The following is a 23693-nucleotide window of genomic DNA, read 5'->3' as shown; positions in this document are numbered from 1 at the left end:
AGAAATGGAATTAGACCAGAGGATACTCAGCAACCCTGAACAGGAGCTCCTAGTTTACACTTTAGATCAACATTAGATTCTTTTCTTCTTTCTTTCCTTCCTTTCGTTTGTTATTTTGTTTGTATTTCCTTTTAACTCAAATAAAGCACTTTGAATTGCCTTGTTGCTGAAAATGTGCTATATAAATAAAATGACCTTACCTACTGGATAGGAGGGGATTGTCACACTGGCAAAATAATCCTAAATATCGCTGTTAATGTTTTACAGTGTAACTTTAATGGCACCTCGAAAATGATCTTTAAATCCTCATGGCAGATAAACCTTCACAGGTTTGTGTAAAATAGAATGAAGTGATTCCACTGTTAAGCTGTCTTTATTTTAATATGTCCATTAATAATCAAAATGATTCATAGTTCTTCCAAATAAAGATGTGAAAATTGTGTCTGGTAATTGTGCTTAGCTGTCACTACTTTACTATCCCGAAAAAACACCAAAACTCACATGGTTCTTACCGCCTGTTAGTTTCATAAATTCTTTTAAATACACAAAACTTTCAAACTGCGCTGAAGGTGATAAGTACATTGGGAGGAGTTGAAATGAGCAACTTCAAAGAATTCATCAGAACAATTGTAACAAAAGATTTTCATTTATTTTAATCACAGCTGTGTCACAAAGCATCCACACACACCACATCATCCAGATCTTCTAGATCATCTGGGACTTCTCCACTCTCTTCATTGAGAAGCTGTTATTTGAAGCTGTTGTTAGAAGAATTAGAACTTGTAATCGTGAACATGCAGTCCATCCCAAACAGCAATCTGCTGATTTCTGCTTTGTTGGCTGACCTACAAGGACAGAGCGATCTGTTTCAGAAATTCCACACAACCATTTCTGCAGTTCCCAAATATTTCCATGCAGATGCTGTGTTGGTTGCCGTGGCCACTGTACTACTGATTCATCCCTAACTAAACTGAAGATTGTAAGCGGTGATCCATGTCCCCTCCTGTGAACTAAATATGGTGCAGAGCTCTGAGAACACACAGAACCACGGCTGTGATCAGAAGAACTCCACCAATGATTCCAATTCGAACCCATGGGAAATCCCCAAGCTGGAAAACATTCCAAGTTGCATCCAGGTCGTCTGCAGTAAAGAAGGAAATAAGTCTGAATTTTTCTCCATCCCTAAAAACAACATTTATTCAGATGGTGTCACTGACCTTTATCTGAAAATGTCTCTTTTTCCTCAAAGGTCTCTGTCTGCTGTGTGTTGGTGGGATCACTGGAAAGCAGATTCCCATCGTCTGGAAGCACAAAACAGAAACAATCAGAGTAAAATCTAAAACAGTTTCCAGAGCAAAAGACAGATCATGACCAGTAGTGAAACAGTAGATTCAACTAATAAGAAGATACAATACAAGACATTGAATTCATAAAAGAAAAAAGATGAGGTGAGATTTAAACAACAGGTTGAAAACATTTTTGTCATATTACCGGCAAGAATTATAAATTACTTTGGTAGCACTTTATTTGAAAGGGGTTGAATAAGACTGTCATGACACTGTCATAAACATGACATAACACCTGTCATGAACATCAATAAGTCTTCATGAATATTTATGACTGTTCTCATAAATGAACCAAGACATCATGATCTGACATAAATTTCTTATAAAAGTATTACCGATTAAACTTTAAAAATTAGCTTTATGTAGTAATATTATAAAGCTCTGCCATGTTGTTTAGTCTTAATTTTCTTAATTTAATCGATCCTAAAGTTTTACAGCAAGATGTCTACAAAGCACTTATGAACTTAGCATTTGAAACATTATTTAACGCTGTTTTAACCCTTGTGTGTGCGAGGACTGAGGCAAACGTAGAGAACTGTGGCAAATGATAAAAGTTTTACGTGTGTGGGGTCGGTTGGTATGGACCCCATTTCTAAACACAAGGGCTAAGTAGTGCAATACACCATCTCCACCAGTGAGAGGCAGCAGTGCACGCATAGGTGTGCAGTGTGTTGGTGAAGAAGAAATCTTCCATATTGTGGGGCAAACCTAACACAAGTTATAACGGCCAGACCTTCTGTTTAAAAAGAAGCCGAAGTTTGATACCTAATACATATGAGGTATGTGTCTTATTAACTTTACATTTTCTTTGAGAAAATAACATTGACTATGTTCTCTTTCTCTGTAATGTTAGCTATGAGTAATTAAAGCCAATCCTACCTTGCTGTAGGTTAATGTTAGCTAAAGTTATTAAACTCCATTACTGTAACGTTAGCCCTTAATATTAAACATATTTTAAAGACAGTCAAATTAGTTTTTTCCCTCCAATTTTAATCTAGCAAATTAAAAGCTAATATGTTAGTCAAAGTTATCCTTTATGTGCGGCTGATGTGACACAATACTTGTGTTCTTTGCTTTGGCAACTTTAGCCACATTAAGACCCAAGTTAGCCTAAGGCAGAGGTTCCCAAACTGTGGGGCTCGCCCCCTAGGGGGGGCGCCGTGTCATTGCACGGGGCGTGCGGGAAGGCGTCTAGATGAAAAAAAAAACAAAACATGAACACTGTATGCGCTGTTTTTCACCTTAGAAAGGCCAACTCTCTGCTATTCCTATGTCAATTTGATACAGTAGAGGCTTCCACACTTCCCATATTTGTGTCCTCTGTCACTTTTATCAGCAGTTAAAACTGTTTAATCCGTTGTTAACATGTTGTAACCTGTTTTTCCGAGCCGCCTTTTAACGCAACATGAGCGCTACGACGCTCGCGCTGGGTTTCCACCTGTGAAGGAGACCTGCTGCTGCTGGGCGGAGCTACGTAGGTTTGTGTTAGAATCACGGCAGCAAATCAGCAAAATGCAAAGAACTTTTCACAGTTTTTCCCTCCAAACTAACCGACTGAGTTGAGTAAAGCTGCTGGATGCAGGTAATGTTAGCTAAAAGATGACTAGCTAATATCAATACAGAACCTTAAGCTTAACAAGTACCTTGTAGGCTACCGATGTTGGTGTCTATTTTCAGCTACGTACATTCATTTTGCCCCCAAAAAAGTCGATGCCCCCCCTCCCCCCCTCACAAGCGTCGTTTCAACCAGACAGCCATTTGTAATCCATAGGGGGGGGCGCAGAAGAAAACGTTTGGGAACCTCTGGCCTAAGGACACATGGTGGGGGGGGAGAAAGTTGGCTAATGAAGACATGCTACAAGTGTGGAGGATGATAATAAGGACCAGCCACCAGAGAAAGAAGTTCCTATTTGACCAAAGAGAAAGAAGCAGATGAAATATTCCCCAAGAAAATTAGGTAAGTCGTTTTTGTGTTAATATTTTCACCATGTGAAGTGGGGTGGGACAGCCAGGTAAGTGGGAAATGGGGAGCAGGAATCAACATTCACCAGCTGAGTTAAGTTACGTTTTAGACAACTAAAACTGATGTTAAATCTATTTATTTATTAATAAGCTTCTTGCAAACAACCCTAAGTTAGAGTAGAGTTTAGAATGCTCATTAAGTAAAAAGATGCATTCATGTGCCTAAAACTATATGTTAAATGAATAAAGTATTTGATCAGAATAATTTTGTTCAGCTCCAGTTATCATTCCACTTGTATTAAGAAATAATTGTATTGCACTTTATAACAACCAGTCATGTTAACTAGGCATTTGTCTGCCAGTCTACCATTCTGACAGTGAGCAGCAAGGGACATTTTTGAAATGGTATTTAAATAAATGCTGGAATATGATGACATTGTTTTTGGTTTTTGTTCTTTTTCTAAGTGACCACAATGAATTGAGTCATCACTGACTATGAGAATGTCCAGAAGAGATTCACCAAGTTTGAATTCATGAAAAGGCTTTCGCCATGATTAACTATTGCAAGAACAGCTGTAATTTCTGAGCATTTCTGGACACATTCAAAGAGCTGCTTCCAGGAAATGAAGACAAGAAGAAGATCTCCTGTTTTCAGAGCATTACAGGAAGACTATTACGAAGGAGATGGCTGACATAAAGCAAAAAATGTTACTGTTGAAAGAACCTATTTTCTTAAGTTAAAGAATAAGTAATTCTGTTTTAGTTTTTCAATCAGCATTTCAGAGTAACAATATACTGACCAGACATTAAACCCTCTGTTATCTTAGAACAAGTTATCTTTTGTTTTATTCCTATGTACAAAGGGTTTGTTCTACAGTTATGATGGTAGTTATAAGTAGTCCAGTGTGTTTCACTTCATTTGAGGTAAGACTTAAATCAATAACTCTGTTAGCATTGCGTTTGACACTGTGATACTAAATTACATCTTTATAATTGTTGCTACTAGTTTCACTTTACTTGAGGTAACAGTTAATATTAATGACACTGTAATGATACTTAATGACATATTCATAACTGTTACTTGTTTCACATCAAGTTCCATTTATTGTGCTACTTGTACTAAGAAGTAGCATAATAAATCATGTCAGGTCATGATTTCTTGGTTAATGTCAAGTTGTCATAACAAAGACATTTTGAATAATGTCAACTTTGTATTAAAAGTGTCATAATTTACCGAATGACACTTTATGACAACAGTCATAAATATTCATGAAGACTTATTGATGTTCATGACAGGTGTTATGTCATGTTTATGACAGTGTCATGACAGTCTTATTCACACACCCCTTCAAATAAAGTATTTCAAGGTTTGTTTTTTGTATCAGCTGTGCTATGTATGAGCTACAACACTGAGCATTTCAGCTGTGGGCACAAATAAAGTCGAAATGGAGCTTTTGGGAAAGTTAAGCCAATGGCTCAGCTATGATTCTGAAACAATTTTAAGTTCTAGAGCTTTATTTCTCCAAATGTTAATGTTCACTTCTCAAACACACTGGAACTAATTTTAACTGTAATTTGTAACAATTACATATAAAAAAATATATTGTTCCCATGAATTGTGCACAAGTTAAATACACTTGATGTGAAAAAGTCATTTATTTTTGAAAGAAGAAGTTAAGTGAGGGGAGGGATGTAAAGTGTGTGTGTGAGGGGTAAGGTTGGTTTTTAGGGATATGATTCAACTTACCCTGTGCACATGGAAAGTTGAACCATGAGACAACTTTTTTTAAGAAATACTATATTATGGAAACAGTCATGTTTACACTCATTCTGATTGCTTGAGTGGATGCAGAACCTCCTATAATATATACAGGTATATGTTAGTGCTAAATATAAAACATTGCTTATGTTACCCCTATTATAGAATTACAGATAAATGCATAAATGATCTTACTGGACAGCAGGGCCGGGTTGGAGCTAATAAACCCACATGCATTCATTCCATTATTCTACCTTGAATCAGCTGGGTTGAGTCTTCCAGTAGATCACGAAGCTCAGTGGGGAATCCTATTGCTTCAACAGCATTCAGCTGATCTGAAAGTAGGGTCACCATCCCTTGGGATGTTCTGATTGGTTCTACAGTGGATGCCTCACCAGGTTCTGTAGCTGTGTGAAAGGGCAACGATCTGTTAAAATTCCTATTTTCATCTCTGTTCATGGGTTGTTTACGGCAGTCAACAACTGGTTCTGTTCTATCACAGCACATTGAAAGGGCCATGTTCTCTTCAGATACTCACCTTTCATTTTCTGAGTGGACATTTCCAAAGTAACTGGTAGATGATCAGTAGGTTTTTCTGTAGTCCCAGCAGCAGTCGTCGCCTCTAGCAAAAATATAACAGAGCTCCCCCTGACATTTTTATTTGTCCCTTCTATGTCAAACACTGTTTCTGAAGGGGGGACAATGTCTGTAGTCAGTTCTGCCACTTTAAAGGAATGAAGATTACCAGGGTCAGTGGGTAGCCCAACCACAGTTAGTGTGTAGCTTTCTGGTAATGCAAGTTTAGGACTGTCAGTCTCCCTAAAAATGGGGGAAAAAAAGAAAAAGTTGTCAGTGAACATTATTTTAACAATTTTTTAAGGTTTTATAGCAATTATCACACCAGTTTACCATTAGAACAGGGAAGATGTTCTAATGAAAGAGACCTGGAAATATCATGCAGGAAATAAGATGCCAATCTGCAGTAACCTAACAGTGTAACCAGGACTTTCTAGATAAACTTTATAGACACAAATGAATTTATCTTAAATTAATTGATTTAAGATACTATTTTTGATTCTTTTATTAAGATGGGGTACAATCTCTAAATGTACTCTCAGATCAGTGCTGCTGTGTTTTTTTTATTATTATTTTTTTATTGCTGTATTGTTTTTGTCTTTTCAGTTGCAGCAGATGTTGATGACGTTGAGCCCAGTTCAGGTTTTGCTGGAGTTTTCTTCCTGTTACATACATGGTTGGCATTAGTCATTGCTACCAAGTCATGTTCACTGTTGCTACATGCTCACTGCTATAAGTCAATAGCTTTGTTTCCATTAACCAAAGAGTTAAGTAAATCAAAATTACAAAAATATATTTACTTAATAGAAATACACTAATTTTGAAAAATGTTTGTTGCATTAGGATGAGGTGGTTTTTTTTGTCCATATCAAATTAGATATATTTTGCTATACTGAAATGGAAGCACTGTTTTCACATCATAAGTTATGTGATTTACAACCAGATGTTACAACAGATGAAAACACAAAGAAGAAAACAGGAAGTAGGAGGAAGAGGAGGTTTGTTTTTCTCTGTTAAACAGCATCACAAAGTTTATAAAAAGTTTATTGCTCCAACACCTGAATAAGACGTCGACGTCTCCTCTGATGGCTGACAGACAATAAGCACCACGGCTGAATTATGAATATATCTCATGTAACTGTTTACATCTGCCGTTGCCATCATTTATAATGATTTATAAGTTTATTCATGTGTGATTTTAATTTAATTTAATTTAATGGAAAGACCACAGTGGCAAAATTATGTTTTTTGACAAGTAGAATATAAACAAAGAGGTGCATAAATTTGTAATGGAAATGCAGCTACTGACTAGTTAGGTCTGCCTAAGTAAACCTTTGATAAGGTTTACTTAGGCCAGGTGGGATGTTTAGACTGACAGAAAACCAGCACAACAGGCAGAAATGTCAAACATTTTAAATGTCTGACAGACCACCAAAATGTCTCGTCTATATTTCACCATGTTTTAGTTGTCATCTTCTTGTTGTTGACATGAAACAATTTTGTTATTGTTGTTAATGGAAACAACAAACAAAACGAGTTGATGACTCTTACCCAGTTGTATACCAACACTGGTACTTCCCACTTTCATTCCTAGTTGGTCTCAAATAAAGATGAAACTCTTCTTCATTAAATTGCATTGGTTTAGGAAACTTGTACATCGTTACGCTGACAGTTTGCTGGAGATAGAAAAGAAATACTGATCATCCAACATAATACATGTGTTATAAAAGAAGATTAGAAGTCTCTTAAATAAGAAACAATGCCGTTTTATAGATTAAAAAGAAAGGAAGATATATATTTTGTTATACATATTTAAATGTTTTGTAGAGACAAAGATTCTGCCCCAACTAATTGACTTTAACCACTTGGATCATATGGATCCCATATTTTCACTTGTCTTTTGAGTATTGCTATGTTGTTCATCTGAAATAAGTTAACTAATATTGGTTGATGGTTTGGTTATTAGCTTGTGCTGATTTTCCATTTGTTCCTCCTTCCTCATTGTATGTCTAAGTTCCCAAAGGATCCAATAAAGATAAGTAAACATGTATGAGCTGCCATCTGGAGAATACCATACATGGTCATGTTGAATGAGAAATCTGCCATTCATAGTCCAATAAAAACGCTTTATGTGTTCTCTCTCAGGTTTAATGAAGCATGCCAGGTCCACCTCAGTGCCCTCAACTGCAGTGATGAACGTGTCGACATCAGGCTCTTGTATGAGAAGCCGAGCAAAAGGACACGAGGCATGTCAGCACATGGAGAGAAAAGACAATGATTGTATCATTAGAATTTTCTTCAGCTTCGGCTCCAAAAATTAGAATACTAAGAAAATGTTCAATATTTTTTGTCACTCGTTTCAGAAAGTGAACTAGATGCTTTACACAAAGTGAAATATTTCAAGAATTAATTTCTTATCACTTTGAAAATGATGGTTTCCATTTTGCTCACAGACTGATTGAACCATATTCCCCAGGAAAAGTGCCACACAAATAACATGTATTACTATAATAATACTAATAATTATACATCTGTTTCCACCATCTACCAGGTCTTACTTCATTTTCCAATAAGGTCATGGTAATACAAAATTACGCATACTTTTAACTTCACAGAAGTGCACTTCAAAAAATATGAATTCATCGCTAAATGTAAATCAAATCTGTGGCACATGGCTTTTATTATCCAAATGCAACTCCTTTTTTCTATTAAAGCAGACCACAGAAGTCCATGTAGCCAACAGGGCAACAATCCAGTTCTTTTTTCAGAAAAATATCAAGCCGTTTCACAATATTCTAATTTTGGAACTGTGCTTGAGCAAAAAGCATATCTGGTAAACTAACTTTAAAAGGAAAGCTCATCACATGTAACTACAGCACCATTATATTTCACATAACTGGGTTTGCTAAATGCTGGAAATAAATGCATTAGTCTGCGCCTTCTTTTGCAAAGTCGGAAGGTAAGGGAGAGGAGACAAAGATTTGCTAATCCATTTAGCCACCATCATGTTATGTGAAAGATATCTAAACTTTCTTAAACCAGGGCTTCATCAGCACCAAAGGAAACAACAGTGCTAATGCACTGCTACCATTAATTACCCTTGATGATATATACCCTAACCCCCATGTGTGTGTGTATATATATATATATTTTTTTTTTTTTTCCTTTTTCTTTTTCTATAAAATCATCCAACTCACCACTGACTGAGAGCCAGACAGTTGATACGGTAGTTGCTCCTCCAAAGATGCACTCATACATATCAGTGTCTTTGAGTCTGGTTTCTGTGAGGACCACAGACCAGTTGCCTTCCCTGATCTGCTCCTCTGAAGGCAGCTCAACCCGACCCTGGGATGTATAACAGACATATGTGAAAACAATTACTCTTCAGATTTGTCTGCTGTGCACCCTGCTGGCTCTATTACAGCTTTCAAATGCAATCATAGTTTACACCATATTTGAAATATGTAACCTAGTCAAATAATTTTTTTAAGGTCTTTTTGGCTCTCGTGGCTTTTATTTGAAAGTGCTATTACAGGAAAGTAGGGTAATGAGAGCGAGGGAAGACATGCGGCAAAGGTCACCAGGCAGGGAATTGAACCTTTGACAGCCAGGCTGAAGACTAAGGCCTCCTTATGTGGGTTGTGCTTAGCCCCTGTGCCACCACAGCACCACCACCCCAGTCAAAGATAGACTAGTTTTGTGACTGCATATAGTTTATTTTGTTTGCTAATTGTTGAATGGATTGTACATTTAAATAATATACTATGAGGAAACTACAGTGTCATGATATTATTCAACCCCTACTATATGTCATGAGGTGTGATTGTTGGTGGTGAGGAGACGACGCAGGTTGACCCAGGATGTTGAAGAAAGTGAATAATTTAATGAATGGAGCTCTACAGTCCAGAAACACAGGCAGCACGGTAGCAAGTAGCACGCAGCTAATACCGGTAGCAACTGAATATAAGACTGAAAACGAGAGCTGAGTCGACACAGGACTTATCAGTTAAACTGTGAGCGACACACGCATGAGCACACTAGAATCTGACGACGACACTGACTACGACACCTCATGACAGTAGGATCCGTCCGACCAAGACCGGTGAGGAACGCCAACATCAACATGGACCCAGTAACAACCCCCACAGCTCAATACCCATTCCTAAAGTCTCTGGACATTTACAACCTCGAGTACGAGGAGGACTTCAGTTATCTATTCAACCTGTTTCAGTCCGATCCCTTTATGCTGGACCTAATTCAAGAACTTTATGAAGAATTCCTCGCGAATAAAGTATTCACCACACCTGTCAGACCTCCGCCAGTCCCAGCATCCGCTCCAGCCGCCACTATCTGCCCGACACCTCCACCAGTTCCAGAGTTCGCTGCAGGTGAGCAGCCCCCAGAGTTTCCCGAGTCCGCTGCCGGAGCGCAGCCCCCCAAGCTCCCCGAGTCCGCTGCCGGAGCGCAGCCCCCCCGAGTTGCCTGCTCCGTCCGAGCCTTCAGCCGGCCGTCCTGCCGGCCCTCCAGAGCCTGCTCTGTCCGAGCCTCCGTCTGCTCCGTCCGAGCTTCCTGTCGGCCGGCACCTCTGCCGGTCTTCCAGGGCCTCCAGCCGGCCCTACGGGCCCAAGCGCCTCCTGTTGCGGTGGCGGCAGCGACCGCCTGACCCGCCTCCTCGTCTCAGCTTGCTGCGCCGGCGGTGGGGACCGCCGGACCCTCCTCCACGTCTCCGCTTCCTGCGCCGGCGACACCTGCCGGACCCGCCTGCAGGACATCGCCTCCTGCGTCGCCGCCCACCGCGGCTCCAGTTCCGCCTCCGACGTCACCGCCCTCCGGATCTCCCACAGGAGCACCACCTCCTGTGCCGTGGTCGGCCCCCGGACTGTTTTTCCGTGTTTTAGTTTCCTGCTTGGATTTAGGTTTTGTTTTCTGGACTCTGGCCCCTTCCGTCGCCCCTCCGCCCACCCTGTTGGGTTGTTTTTGGTTTGGACTTTTCTTTTGGGCGTCTGGTAGCCGCCTTTGAGGGGGGGGGTATTGTCATGTTCCGTGTTTCTGTGTGTTTATTTTTGAGTTTTTCTATGTGATCCTGTCCTCCCCGTTGATTTTTCCCAGGTGTTTCTCGTTCCCTTGATTACCCCGTGTGTATTTAAGTTCACCTGTTGTCTTTGTCTCTTGTCGGGTCCTTGTCTTCGTTTGTCTTTGTTTGTCAAGCGTATGCTGCTGCGTCAGTCTGTACTCTCCAGTGGAACTGCCAAGTCCTGGTTTGTGCTTGCTCTCGTTTTGTCCTTATTGTCAGTTGCTACCGGCATTTAGCTGTGTGCTTGTTCTGTCTGCCGTGCTACCTGTTCTTGGACTGTTTGAGCATCTTCACCATTAAATCATTCATCATCATCACAATAACCTGGGTCTCAGCGTCTCTCCTCACCACCAACCACACCACCATATGACACTATAGTTAGGGCTGAAACGATTCCTCGAATGATTCGAGTACCTCGATTACTAAAATTCCTCGAGGAAAATTTACCTGCCTCGAAGCTTCGTTAATTTATGTTTTATTATTTAGCGTACCGTGTTCCAGCCGGGACTTCATTTGCGTTGCGCGGAGCTCTCACTTCCGCCTCTGAGTTGTTGACAAAAGCTAAGTCTCAGCGGCATAAAGTCCAATCTTCAAGATTGGCCCGTGGGGATTTTATTGATTGATGATAATGCCCGACTTTTTATCGTTTTTGGGGAACCAATAAGCATCCTTAAAATGACTGGGGAATGCCTGGAGTACGGCAGCATTTCTCCTCCGGGGCTGCTGGTTGAACGCGAACGGCGGGAAGAGCGCTGAGGTGAGCGGTAGACTGAACAGGGCGGGCGGCTGAGTAGCTGATGCTTACCGTGTAAATGTAGCTTTACCGACGAACCGCACAATAAATTTCATATCCCGGTCTGAAGAAACGGGTGGCGGACCGCATCGTACATGGCTGATAGATGAGTTTCTGAGTGTGACCAGTGAAGGTGTCGTAAATATCCCGTATTGCTTCCCCCCCGTGTTCGTCCCCCGGTCTAACGGTTCGTCAGTCCGCTGGTCTATTTCCTCCCCTCCACCCATCTTACGTTCGTTCATTCGCCCTCTCCTCCCACTCCAGGCGGCATTTCCCGTATTTTCAAACCCAAAGCGTGACAGGTTAGGTGGCAAGGTGAGTTTAATTAATCTATTAAACTCACTGAAGATGAATACATAAACTAAAAGCTGGATTGTAGACATTTTTTATAAGCATATTTGTGAGCCTGCCTCTTTGTTATTAAATTCAATATAATTTCAGATTTTTCCATAACTTTTCTTCTGGTTAACTTAGAAAGTGAGCTATTATTGTTACAGGTTAGTTTTCTAAACTACAAAAAAGCAACTGTTAGGGATGCTCAAATATGAAAAATTGGACTGATATTAATATCTGATTGTAACACCGGTATTAAGCCAGATTTACCAATATTTCATTTTATAATTTTTTTTAATCCGATTACTCGATTAATCGTAAGAATAATCGATAGATTACTCGATTACTAAAATATTCGTTTACAACAGCCCTAACTATAGTTGCTGAAATATCGAAGCATTTAGAGTGCTGAGGTGAGTCAATTCTCATTAGCTCAGACAGTCTGGTATCAGAACTCATTACACCGGTTAAATTCATTATGTATAGTCATGGCCTCAGATAATGGATTTCTGTTTGTGTGTGTTCTGTTAGATCTCAGACTGAGAAACTATTGTGATCCACTCTAACATGTAGGGATTTTTTTAAAATCTAATGACAAATCTTCACACTCCAGGGTTTCCTGTGGAGTACCACAGGGTTCAGAGAAGTGCATGGGGCAATTCTTTTTACAGTGTAAATATCAGTGATTCTTGAGAATAGGGACAAAACGGGTCCTATGGATAAAGCACAAAATTTGAGTAAAATACACACAAAATATATTTTTTTAAAATATCTGACTCAACTAACCTGGGTCATGTGAGCACAACCATAGACATCAATACGTAGATGCCTCATGGAGCGCTGAGTCGTACGTAACAGCGTCCGCCATCTTCTACGTGGCAGCAGAGCGATCGGAGCTCCTTAAGTCCTGTGCTGTGTGGACTTGTTTCAACCGTTTTACGAAACAAACTGGATTCATTAGGCTTACCTTCCCCAGATAAGGATGAAAGATCAGAATTACTTGACTTTGCAGCCAGAAATTCGCTTTTAAACAACCGAAAAATATTTCCTATGTAGTTTAATTGGCCCGAAATAACCGCTGATTGTTAGCTTAGCAGCTAACATTTTCATACTGTTTTCTAATGAGAGAGCTGATGAAAAACTGCTGTTAGAGGAGAAGTTCATTAAAAACCAGAGGATTTAGTGAGGAAAGATCAGTCAGGATCAGAGCTGGAGCTGCTGTTCTTCAGTCTGTTTCCAGCTCAGCTTCACCATGTCGGTATTTAGCTATAAAGATGCTACGAGTCAGAGCCCAACATGCTGAAAATGTCTTTTTCTGAATGTGAAATAAACATATACGAAACATATCGTATGTATTTTCTATTACACTTTTGGATAATTTCTCTTTTATCCTTGGCTTTAGTCTGTGAACCAGGACGTCTCAGAGGTCATTGAGTTCTCCCAGTGTGACCAGCAGACTGAAGCCTGTGACCAGTGTTCCCAGTATAATAAATAAATGTTTTATTCTTTAACTTTTTGTGTATTTTCAAATATCTCAATCTGAAGTATTAGTGTATTAATGTAGCTTATATAATGAAATAAAAAATAATTTACTCTGTTGGAATTATTTTCACTCTTTGCTGTCAATAGCAGAGTTGACATACTGTAAATTCTCTGGGAAAAAGTAAGAAAAATATGTAGTTTAATGTTTGACAATGACTGATTTATAAATCAAGTCATTTCTCAATAACGTATAAAAAATAAATACAGGAAAATTATTTGTGTCTTGTCTTGAAATGTTAAATGTACATTAAATTATGGAATTATGTAAATATATACTTTAATAAAACACTAAAAATGTCTGTTCATCAATGTCATTATAAAAATGATCAGAATCGTTTCTATCAAATAAAAACATTGTGCTCTTTATTCAGAAATGCCCCAAAACAATTAATCACATCAAAAATTAGAAACGCTCTTTAGTAATTTCTTTGATTGCCAAATATATTAATGTGTGTGAGAAAATGTGTCAATGGCAGGTATTAACTTAAAATACTTTGTAGAACGGCACTTTATAAAGTTCAGTCCATTCACTTGTATTACCTTACTGGCACATATTCCACATTCAGTAAATATGCACACACACATTATATATATTTTATATATATATATATATAATTTCTTATATATTATTCATATATTTGTTATTTGAATAATAAAATATTTTTTATTTGTTAACTAATAGATAAATTATATATATATTGTATATATACATATATTTTATTATTTAATATATTGACGTCTGTGTGTACATATGTTCATAAATGTTGATTACTGTATATATAAAAACGATTTATCAAAATCAATTGTATTATAGGTTCACATTTATTTTCTTTATTCAGAAATTACAATTAAAATATAATGAAAAGTCATAAATGTTGTCTTTGGTGATTGTTTAATTTCCAAATATATTAACGTTTATATGTGAGTGGGTCGATGACGAACATTAGCTAAAAATACTTTGTGTAATGGCATTTTCTGAAGTTCAGTCCATTCATTTGTATTAGCTTACTGGCAAAGATGCCACATTCAATATGGTGGACGCGATTACGTATCGCTGCAACGGGCCGACCCGCTCCATGAGGCGTCTACTTCTTGATGTCTATGAGCACAACAATGTATATTTTCCTGGTGTTTGCTGAATATTTTTTTTATTTTAAACATTGTAGTCGGTGGATGATGCCTGTAAAATCCTTGTCCAGGAGCAGAACTCAATACATTATAATAGTTTAAAATAATTTAAAAAAATACTAAAATTATATATTGTGACAATTAAATATAAGTAGTCATATAAATGAATATAAAAGTATCAATGAATTGAATTAAAAATCATTTTTATATATTTTTCCAACTCCATTGAAATTTGTCCCTAGTTTTTTGTCAACACCGTTAGAAATGAAAAGAACGTAAAAAAAATCAGGCATTATTGGGGGGCACCAGAACTTCTGAGGACCCCATGACGTCATCTTTTTTCTTCCTTTGTTAAGAGGGCTAGTCATAGACATAATATAAGCATAGACGCCTCATGGACCGCTCCGGCGCAGGAAATACGGCGCCGGATTATATTATATTTCATGTTATATTGTTGGAAACAACAATATAACATGAAATCAACAGTAACACAGTCTGATGGCTCAAACATGAGCAGTAATTCATCCTCCTTACATGTTAGAGCAGTGATGAGAGTGCAGAGGGTCCCCAGCATGTTGTCAGTGTGTTACGTCCACTCTCGCATTTCAAAATATCAAAAAAAAAACAAAAATGCCAGAGCAGTCCAGGAGGAGGGTTTCGACTCGCTCAAAACAAATAAAGCACTCGCGGAGACTCTTTAATGTTTCCAAAAGGTTTCTTTTACTTACAAACATAACAAAAAGTAATCTCCGAGTTGACTTCAACAAAAAACTTAATTTGCGGTACAAAAACCATTTCACTCCTCACTCCTTCACCAAACAATCAGCTCAGCCCCAACAGCTGTTTCTGCCTGTTAATCACTGCCCGAGCCTGACTGACAAGGAGGAGGGTCTAAAAAGAACAATTAAATACATACATAATTAAATATACAAAATTGAGCTACCATTAATTTGTCATTAAATCTGTGGAAATTAATTTAGCAATGAATAAATTTATCTAATTCTTAATAGGCTCCAACACAGTGTGTGCTGAGAATGATCTTGAAACTTGTAAATTGACCTGACTGCTGACGGATGAGAGACTCTAAAGCACATGTGTCAAACTCAAGGCCCGCGGGCCACATGTGGCCCGCCATGTCATTTTATGTGGCCCCCCCAGCGTTTTATAGGTCCATGATTGACTTAAAATAGGTTTTGAGCACGAATTGATGACAAACTACATCTCCCATAATGCATTCCGATTGTTACCAGCCAACATTACGGCTTCTCGCCACTAGAGAGCAGCAGAGTCACCTTAAGCTGCTTATTGATTTTACCAGCAAATAAAACTGAGACTTCGACAAGCTAACATCACCGTGAATCCTGATCTCATCACAAATTAAGCAGATAAATGCATCTACATTTTTCTCCGTAGTGACAAAAAAACCACTGACTGAGGCCCCAATAACTTTTAATAAATTAAATTAAGCGACTTCACTTAAATTAGCATCACTTCACCCGCTGGGGTCTGAACGCACTTCCTCCTGGTTCCCATCTGCAGAAAAATCTGCGCTAATTCACCAGTCAGTTGGATCTGTCTGATCCAAACAGATCAACTGAACTCTGAGTGTTTTACCCTGCGGGGTCCGGTGTGCGCTTTAAGGATTTTTTTTTTTTTTTTTTTCCGCTTCTCCGAAACGGACAGATGTCACGTCTGCAGCTCCTCCAGAGCGCCGCTCTCCTGGGTAACGTGAACCCAGAAGGCTCCATTTGTTAAATCCGCTGGATGAGTTTCTCCCAGCGGTTTTTAATTCTTCGCAGTGGCATAGCGTAACTGCCTCCGCAGTGGTTGAGCAGCGCACTGCGCATGTTACAATCTAATTAACTTTTGCATCGTCATTTATTTCCTCAAGATAAACTGCCGGCTCCTCAAATGGATTAACACAAAGTTGCATTCTCTTTAGTTTTCTCTGGTCTGTAATGGAGACTTGAATTTAACGCGCCATTTCAAACAAAGGTTTTGAATGCGCTTCCTAACCAGAAGCTCCAAAGAGTTATTTAACAATATGAGGTGTTCAATTTATTTTTAACATTGTATTTTCATACATTTTATGCTAGGGGTGCCCAAGTCTAGTTTTCCAGAGCTACCATCTGCAAGATGCGTTCCTTCTCTAACACACCTGGATCATTTACTCATTATAAGCCTCTACAGAACTGAGTTGCTGCTAATGAGGGAAGTCAACCTTTTGCCTGGGGTGTGTTTTAGCAGGGATGCATCTAAAAGTTGCAGTCTGAAGGACTGCAGCTGGGCACTCCTGATTTGTACCGTCAATGTGGCCCTTTGAGGGTGGCCAATATGCTGAAGTGGCCCTCGGTGAAATTGAGTTTGACACCCCTGCTCTAAAGGCAGAAGTCTCTAAAGGAGACTTCTGCTGTTTTGCTCAACCAAAACAGCAGAAGATGCCTCAGCACTGAGGGATATTGTTGTTCTGGTCGATGGATTATTGATGTGAGGGCTCCACAGACAACATTTCACAAGTAAGATGGACATATTATTGTGTATATATTGTGATTAGAATATTACTTTACTGTATTTATGTCCACCGGCGAGATACCAGCTAATATTAGCTACAGTGCTTGGTGTAATACGGGTTCAGCCCCGCTATGAAGGCTAACTGAGATTCCGTAAATCTAAAAAAATTAATTATTCTCTAACATTGACTTAGATTGTCTGACACAAGGGCCTATATTAGAAATGAAACAATACAACACATATTATAAAACTTATATTATGTGTTATAACATTCACCGGCAAAGTTTACACAGGTGGTAAAGACTATTATTTATATTCTTTCACTCTGTCAAAAGTAAGATACATCCTAAATCTTCCGTTTTTGTTTTGAAGGTTTCCTAAAGACACGATGTGAGGAAGAAGAGAGAGAAATCTATAAAGAGAGACGGATTCACTGCAGCACGAATGAATCTCACATCGGATTTTGGACTGGTCGGCTGAAAAACTCACGGTTTTTTCCATTTGCATTCTGGGTAAAAATCTATCTAAAAGCGCGAATGTGCCGTGTCATTGCAGGGGGCGTGCGGGAAGCCGTCTAGATGGAAAAAAAACAAAACATGAACACTGTATGCGCTGGGTTTTTACCTTAGAAAGGCCAACTCTCTGCTATTCCTATGTCAATTTGATACAGTAGAGGCTTCCACACTTCCCATATTTGTGTCCTCTGTCACTTTTATCAGCAGTTAAAACTGTTTAATCCGTTGTTAACATGTTGTAACCTGTTTTTCCGAGCCGGCTTTTAACGCAACATGAGCGCTACGACGCTCGCGCTGGGTTTCCACCTGTGAAGGAGACCTGCTGCTGCTGGGCGGAGCTACGTAGGTTTGTGTTAGAATCACGGCAGCAAACCAGCAAAACGCAAAGAACTTTTCACAGTTTTTCCCTCCAAACTAACCGACTGAGTTGAGTAAAGCTGCTGGATGCAGGTAATGTTAGCTAAAAGATGACTAGCTAATATCAATACAGAACCTTAAGCTTAACAAGCACCTTGTAGGCTACCGATGTGGTGTCTATTTTCAGCTACGTACATTCATTTTGCCCCCAAAAAAGTCGATGCCCCCCCTCACCCGCTCACAAGCGTTGTTTCAACCAGACAGCCATTTGTAATCCATAGGGGGGGGCGCAGAAGAAAAAGTTTGGGAACCACTGGCTTATGTTATTCTTTAGTTTTTTCTTCTGCTTTATTCCTAAGTTGCTTGTCAGAACCATGATGTGTCAACACCATAACTGACAATTTACAAAACTTTGATGACATTTTGTGAAATAAAAGCTTAATTTTGGTAAACTAAAGATTTCATGGACCTGATGAGCTACAATATGGCCTCCTTCAGAGTAACATCATATAAATTCAGGTAGTTTGACTTTTTTCCAACTCCGTCAGAGTTTTTCTGACTCTTTCAGTGAAATTGTTGTCAAATCTCACTTAAATGTGAAATTAATTCATTTTAATGTATTTTACATGAATTGCATTACTTCACATGTACCAAGTTTTTCATTTTATTCACTAGTTTGTCACCACCTTCAGTTCTGTGTCAACTCCATCAGATGGCCTTTTTGTTGTTTTTGGTTTTAAATTAAATATTTCTTTTGTTTCTTGAGAAGCGTTTGTCTGTAAAATGAGTAAAAATATCACTAATAAGGTCATTAAAAATGATTTTTTATTTATTTTTGTCAGATGGTGATGACAACGTTCTAGGTCAGGTCGATTAAAAATGTAATTTTTTTAAAAAAAATGTTGCAACTGGGAGCCTGTACCTTAGCATCTTTACATTTCCTAAACATTATTTGTCATATGTGCATACATAAGGTTGAGACATAACAAAAAAAATTATGGGAAAATTAAAACCCATTTTGTCCCTATTCTCAAGAATCACATATATACTGCTCAAAAAAATAAAGGGAACATTTCACTTGAATTTTGTGTGTGGCTCCAAATCCAAGCCTCGATTGGTTAATAAATTTGATTTCCATTGATTTTTGTGTGATTTTGTTGTCAGCACATTCAACTTTGTACAGAACAAAGTATTCAATGAGAATATTTCATTCATTCAGATCTAGGATGTGTTATTTGAGTGTTCCCTTTATTTTTTTGAGCAGTATGTATAAGTATACACATATATAAATGTATGTATATATACTCATTTTTAATGTAGTCAAGAATCTGACCTTAAATTTTTCAGAAACTTGTGCTTCTCCTCGTAGAATTACCACGTCCTCTCCTCTCAGCTCCCAGTGCACTACCCCTTCTTGTACCTCTTCTTCTTTCAAGACTGAGCCGTCACAGTGCAGTACAGCAGGCTCCCCATACTCCACTTCCACCCGTGAAGTTTGAAAGGCTGGATAAAAACAAGGAAACATAAGGAGAGAATGACATAAAAGTTTGGAAAAAATGGTGTGTAAGAGGTATGAACGAGTAGAATCAGAAGGTGACAGTCATACAACACAGGCGCGGGGCTGGAGGGGGGCTGGGGAGGTGCCCGGGTCGAGAAATGGTTTGAAGTCGCTTTAATGTCTGACTATAGATGGAGAAAGATCGCCCTCGCCTGTTCAGAAAGGTGTATGTAATGTTAAAGTAATTGTCCCTCAATGGAATATATAGTAGTCAGTCCCAGTGACTCTTTCACTCACGGTTTAGCCAATGTGCTTCCTGGGTAAAGATCAAACGACAAACTTGGTCAGAGTGTCAGAGTTCCACAATATGAAAGAGCAACTGGGCAATAATAACTTCTGTGAGGGAGTTCCAAAACCAGAACAACTCCTCACCCAAAAGAACACAAAGGCTGTCATGAAGTGGGGTGTTTGGGGGTGAGAGATGTGGTTGACCCCAGGTTGTAATAATGTTGACTAAATGATGATAAACAAGGTGTACAGAAGTCCAGGCAGCACAGGTGAGCAACAAGGCAAGGAGCTCAGACACTGGTAGCAACTGGTAAGGCACAACACAGGAACTAAGGAGACATAAGATGATATCTGACACACAGGTGGGATTAAATACACAGAGGAGTAATCACTAAAACAAGGGACAGGAGACAATTACGGGCAAAATGCATCAACAGAGACTCAACTGACTAGGAACATGCAAAAAAAAAGCTAATCCTTAAAAAGGCTCCTCTCATATTTACCAAAACCATTTTAATGATCTCCAAATATGTAAGAGTGAATATCCTTTTGTCAGTAGGTGTAAAGGCTGCAGGACTGTGTTCTGTACTCATTTGCACTGGCCCCATAAATAAATGTGTCACCACAACACATTTATTTAGTTTATCTAGGCCTGCTATTTATAGTGGTGTGAAGCTGAACAGGGTTACACATGTGTTGTTATGTACAACCCGTGTATTATTTTGGTATTTTATTGACAGAAACAGAGCAGTAGTGTCAATGCCACTGCTGCAACTGACCCTGCAAAGTACAGCAACAATTGGATCCTATTTAGAAATTCTTTAGAGATTCTCAATGGGTGGAAATGAAGGAAGTGTGGCTAAAAGAACAAGTGTGAAGCTGTGCTTTACAAAAAGCTGTTATCTTAGCCACCATAAGTCTCTGATGTATAACATGACTTTTGGAAACATTTGTCTCCAGGGAAATTTTAGAGATGGCTGCATTTTAGCTTTCAGAGAAATGTGGCCTACTGGACAAGACTAGGCCTCTAATGTTTTTCTGAAGGAATCGCCTTTTCATTTGAATTGAAATGTTAAAGTTAAAGGCCGGGATGAGACTTAGTGCCTCCAAATGCGAGGCCATGGTCTTGAGCCGGAAAAGGGTAGAGTGCCTTCTCCGGATCAGGGGGGGTCGTCTTACCTCAAGTGGAGGAGTTTAAGTATCTGAAGAAGGGAGCGGGAGATTGACAGGCGGAATGGGGCAGCGTCTGCCGTGAAACGGGCGCTGTACCGATCTGTCGTGGTGAAGAGAGAGCTGAGTCAAAAAGCGAAGCTCTCGATTTAAGGGTTGATCTACGCTCCCGCCGTCATCTATGGTCATGAGCTTTAGATCATGACCGAAAGAACGAGGTCAGAGATACAAGCGGCCGAAATGGGTTTCCTCCTCAGGGTGTCTGGGCTCTCCCTTAGAGATAAGGTGAGAAGCTCGGTCATCCAGGAGGGACTCAGAGTAGAGCCACTGCTCCTCCACGTCAAGAGGAACCTGTTGAGGTGGCTCGGGCAGTTGGTACAGATGCCTCCTGGACACCTCCCTGGTGAGGTGTTCCGGGCACGTCCCACCGGGAGGAGGCCCCGAGGAAGACCCAGGACACAGTGGAGGGAGTATGTCTCTCGGCTGGCCTGGGAACGCCTTGGGGTTCCTGGAGGAGCTGGAAGAAGTGGCTGGGGAGAGGGAAGTCTGGGCCTCCCTTCTGAAGCTGCTGCCCCCACGACCTGACCCCGGATAAGCGGAAGAAAATGGATGGATGGATGGATGGATGGATGGATGGATGGATGGATGGATGGATGGATGGATGGATGGATGGATGGAGGGATGGATGGATGGATGGATGGATGGATGGATGGATGGATGGATGGATGGATGGATGGATGGATGGATGGATGGATGGATGGATGGATCCTAAAAAACTTAACTATGTGTACATTAACATTGTGTACATTCACCTCCCTCTGTTTCTAACACTATTAGAGATGTAGTGCAAAACACCAGCCTTTTTCCACCAATGTCACCAGACCCTATACAAGCTGACTTTAGTCATCTTTTGCTGAAAATGACTATTTTCAACAACAAAAATGTTCTGGATGTTTGCTATGGATCAGTAAAGGATTCCTGTAAGTCAGTATTATTGCCTCCACTTGACTCTGTAGATTGCAACTCTGTGCGCTTGCTGCCTAAAACAAAATACATAAAGAATCGGATGGAAGAAATTATGCTCTGCCTGCAGCAGAGCAGTGACTCCAAGGACTCAGACACGTAGAGAAGATTTACTTACGTTTGCTCTTAGAATGACTAAATGTGTCCAGGATGCAGAAATGGAACTCATCATTTCCGTTTCTGTAAAACAGAACTAGGATACTAGTTACCACTAGATACTAGTGGTAACTAGTATCATCAGATACTAGTTACCACTAGTATTGTTGGATTCAACATCCAAAAAACATGCAAACATTTCCCACACAAAGAACAGAACATTCAGTCTGTTAGTAGATCTTTGGACTTGATTCTTGTTTTGAGATTATTAATAAGTGATCTTCTGAACACAGCGGTGGTTGATTAGCCAATTTAAACACCTGCTCAACTGGTGATCTGTCAGAGTTGGTGTATAGATTGCCTTATTTTTTTAACTGAACTGAAACACAGTGAATTCTGCAGCACATCTACATGTTAAAATTGTCAAAGTCAAGCTAGCATAACTGACCTACTTCCCTACCCCTTGCTTTTTTTTAAATTAAAACTTTTTGTGATACCTTTGATCCTTGTTATCTTGTTGTAGTGTTGACAATTAGCAGCACAGCACTGCATGTCCTTTTCATTTATATGTCACACCTACACTTAAAATGTAGTGTGTTATGCTGACAACTTGTCAGGTAAAACCAGTGGTCGTTTTTTGCCCTCCAGGTGGGGTTGGGTGGGAGTATCTTGACGTCACATTGCAACTTGTCTTTAAGATGCTCATATTTTTTGCAACAAAGCAGACATTATTATTAGTGATGTATGATTTAAACAGGGAATGACGTGAATGACTGTCTCACCACTGCAGAACGTTCTCTGATGAAGACACAGAAACGCCACCAAACCCCAGAGACTAAACATCTTGTTCTCCTGCAGTTTGGATCAAAACACAACAATCTGGTTCAACATGAGGTCACTTATCAAAACTACAAAAGTAGTTTTTTTTCGTCACATTCCTACACATTTAAAACATAATAATGTCCTCATAAAACTATAGCTTAATGCTATGATAATGAATCACTTTACAGAAACAGAGTTTCAAGTTCTGTTAAACTTATATGAGAACAAAATAATACAAATGTTACATTGAATTGTCACAAACAAGACCTGCTCTTACCAGAAAATGGCTGTATGAATAAAAAAAACAGTAATCCTTCAGAGCTGGGGTGTTGCCGTCACCCTTCATATGTTTAAAATAACACCAGCTGCTTCCTCTCACTTTACACAGCAGCCTTAAATCTCAGGAGCACCATGGGCTGCTTTCAAGTGTTGTGGGTCATGTCTGAACTACACTGAAGTATACCATTAAAAATTCACACCCTTTAAACTTTTCCACATGGAAACTAACACTGGATAGTGCTTTCACCACCAGTGTGAAACATGGTGGTGGTAGCATCATGCTTTTCTTCAGCAGGATCAGGAAAGCAGCTCAGAACTGATGAGTAGATGGATGGAGCTAAATCCAAGACAATCCCAGAGGAAAACCTCAAAGTTTTAGAATGGCGCAGTCAAAGTCCAGCCCTAAATCCAACAGAGAATTTGTAACAAGACTTCAAAGCAGATATTTCCAGATGCTCTTCATCCAGTCTTAGTATGAGATGTTCAAATGTGGTAGAAACAAAACCAAAGACCTGAAGCGTGACGGATCTACAAACTAGAGGTGAGCTCAATGCAAACATAAGTCGCACTATTACATTTTTTTATTTGCAAAATAAAATTAGAAGTCCATGAATCACAGAC

At 39.4% G+C, this 23693-nt stretch overlaps 1 protein-coding gene and 1 long non-coding RNA gene across 2 annotated transcripts; one reads left to right on the top strand and one right to left on the bottom strand.

Annotated features, from left to right (window-relative positions):
- Nucleotides 1-627: 627 nt before the first annotated feature.
- LOC106908832 (uncharacterized) lies at nucleotides 628-23576 on the bottom strand. Its single transcript, XM_088015067.1, has 10 exons — nucleotides 23056-23576; nucleotides 22754-22823; nucleotides 19230-19399; nucleotides 8841-8988; nucleotides 7721-7857; nucleotides 7195-7319; nucleotides 5606-5886; nucleotides 5322-5474; nucleotides 1218-1301; nucleotides 628-1141 (listed from the first exon to the last, which is right to left on the bottom strand). The coding sequence occupies exons 1-10, from the start codon at nucleotides 23137-23139 to the stop codon at nucleotides 1011-1013; spliced, it is 1383 nt and encodes a 460-aa protein (XP_087871193.1). The 5' UTR covers nucleotides 23140-23576; the 3' UTR covers nucleotides 628-1010.
- Nucleotides 3180-3878, top strand: LOC148160811 (uncharacterized). Its single transcript, XR_015765944.1, has 2 exons — nucleotides 3180-3303; nucleotides 3774-3878. It is a non-coding gene; the product is annotated as an uncharacterized LOC148160811 (long non-coding RNA).
- Nucleotides 23577-23693: the final 117 nt, after the last annotated feature.

This window comes from Poecilia mexicana, unplaced genomic scaffold (genome assembly GCF_051168715.1).
Source record: "Poecilia mexicana isolate PSO_F unplaced genomic scaffold, ASM5116871v1 scaffold_2, whole genome shotgun sequence".
Taxonomy (NCBI): domain Eukaryota; kingdom Metazoa; phylum Chordata; class Actinopteri; order Cyprinodontiformes; family Poeciliidae; genus Poecilia; species Poecilia mexicana.
The sequence above is the reverse complement of the archived record's forward strand: the minus strand, read 5'-3'. Positions and strand labels throughout refer to the sequence as shown.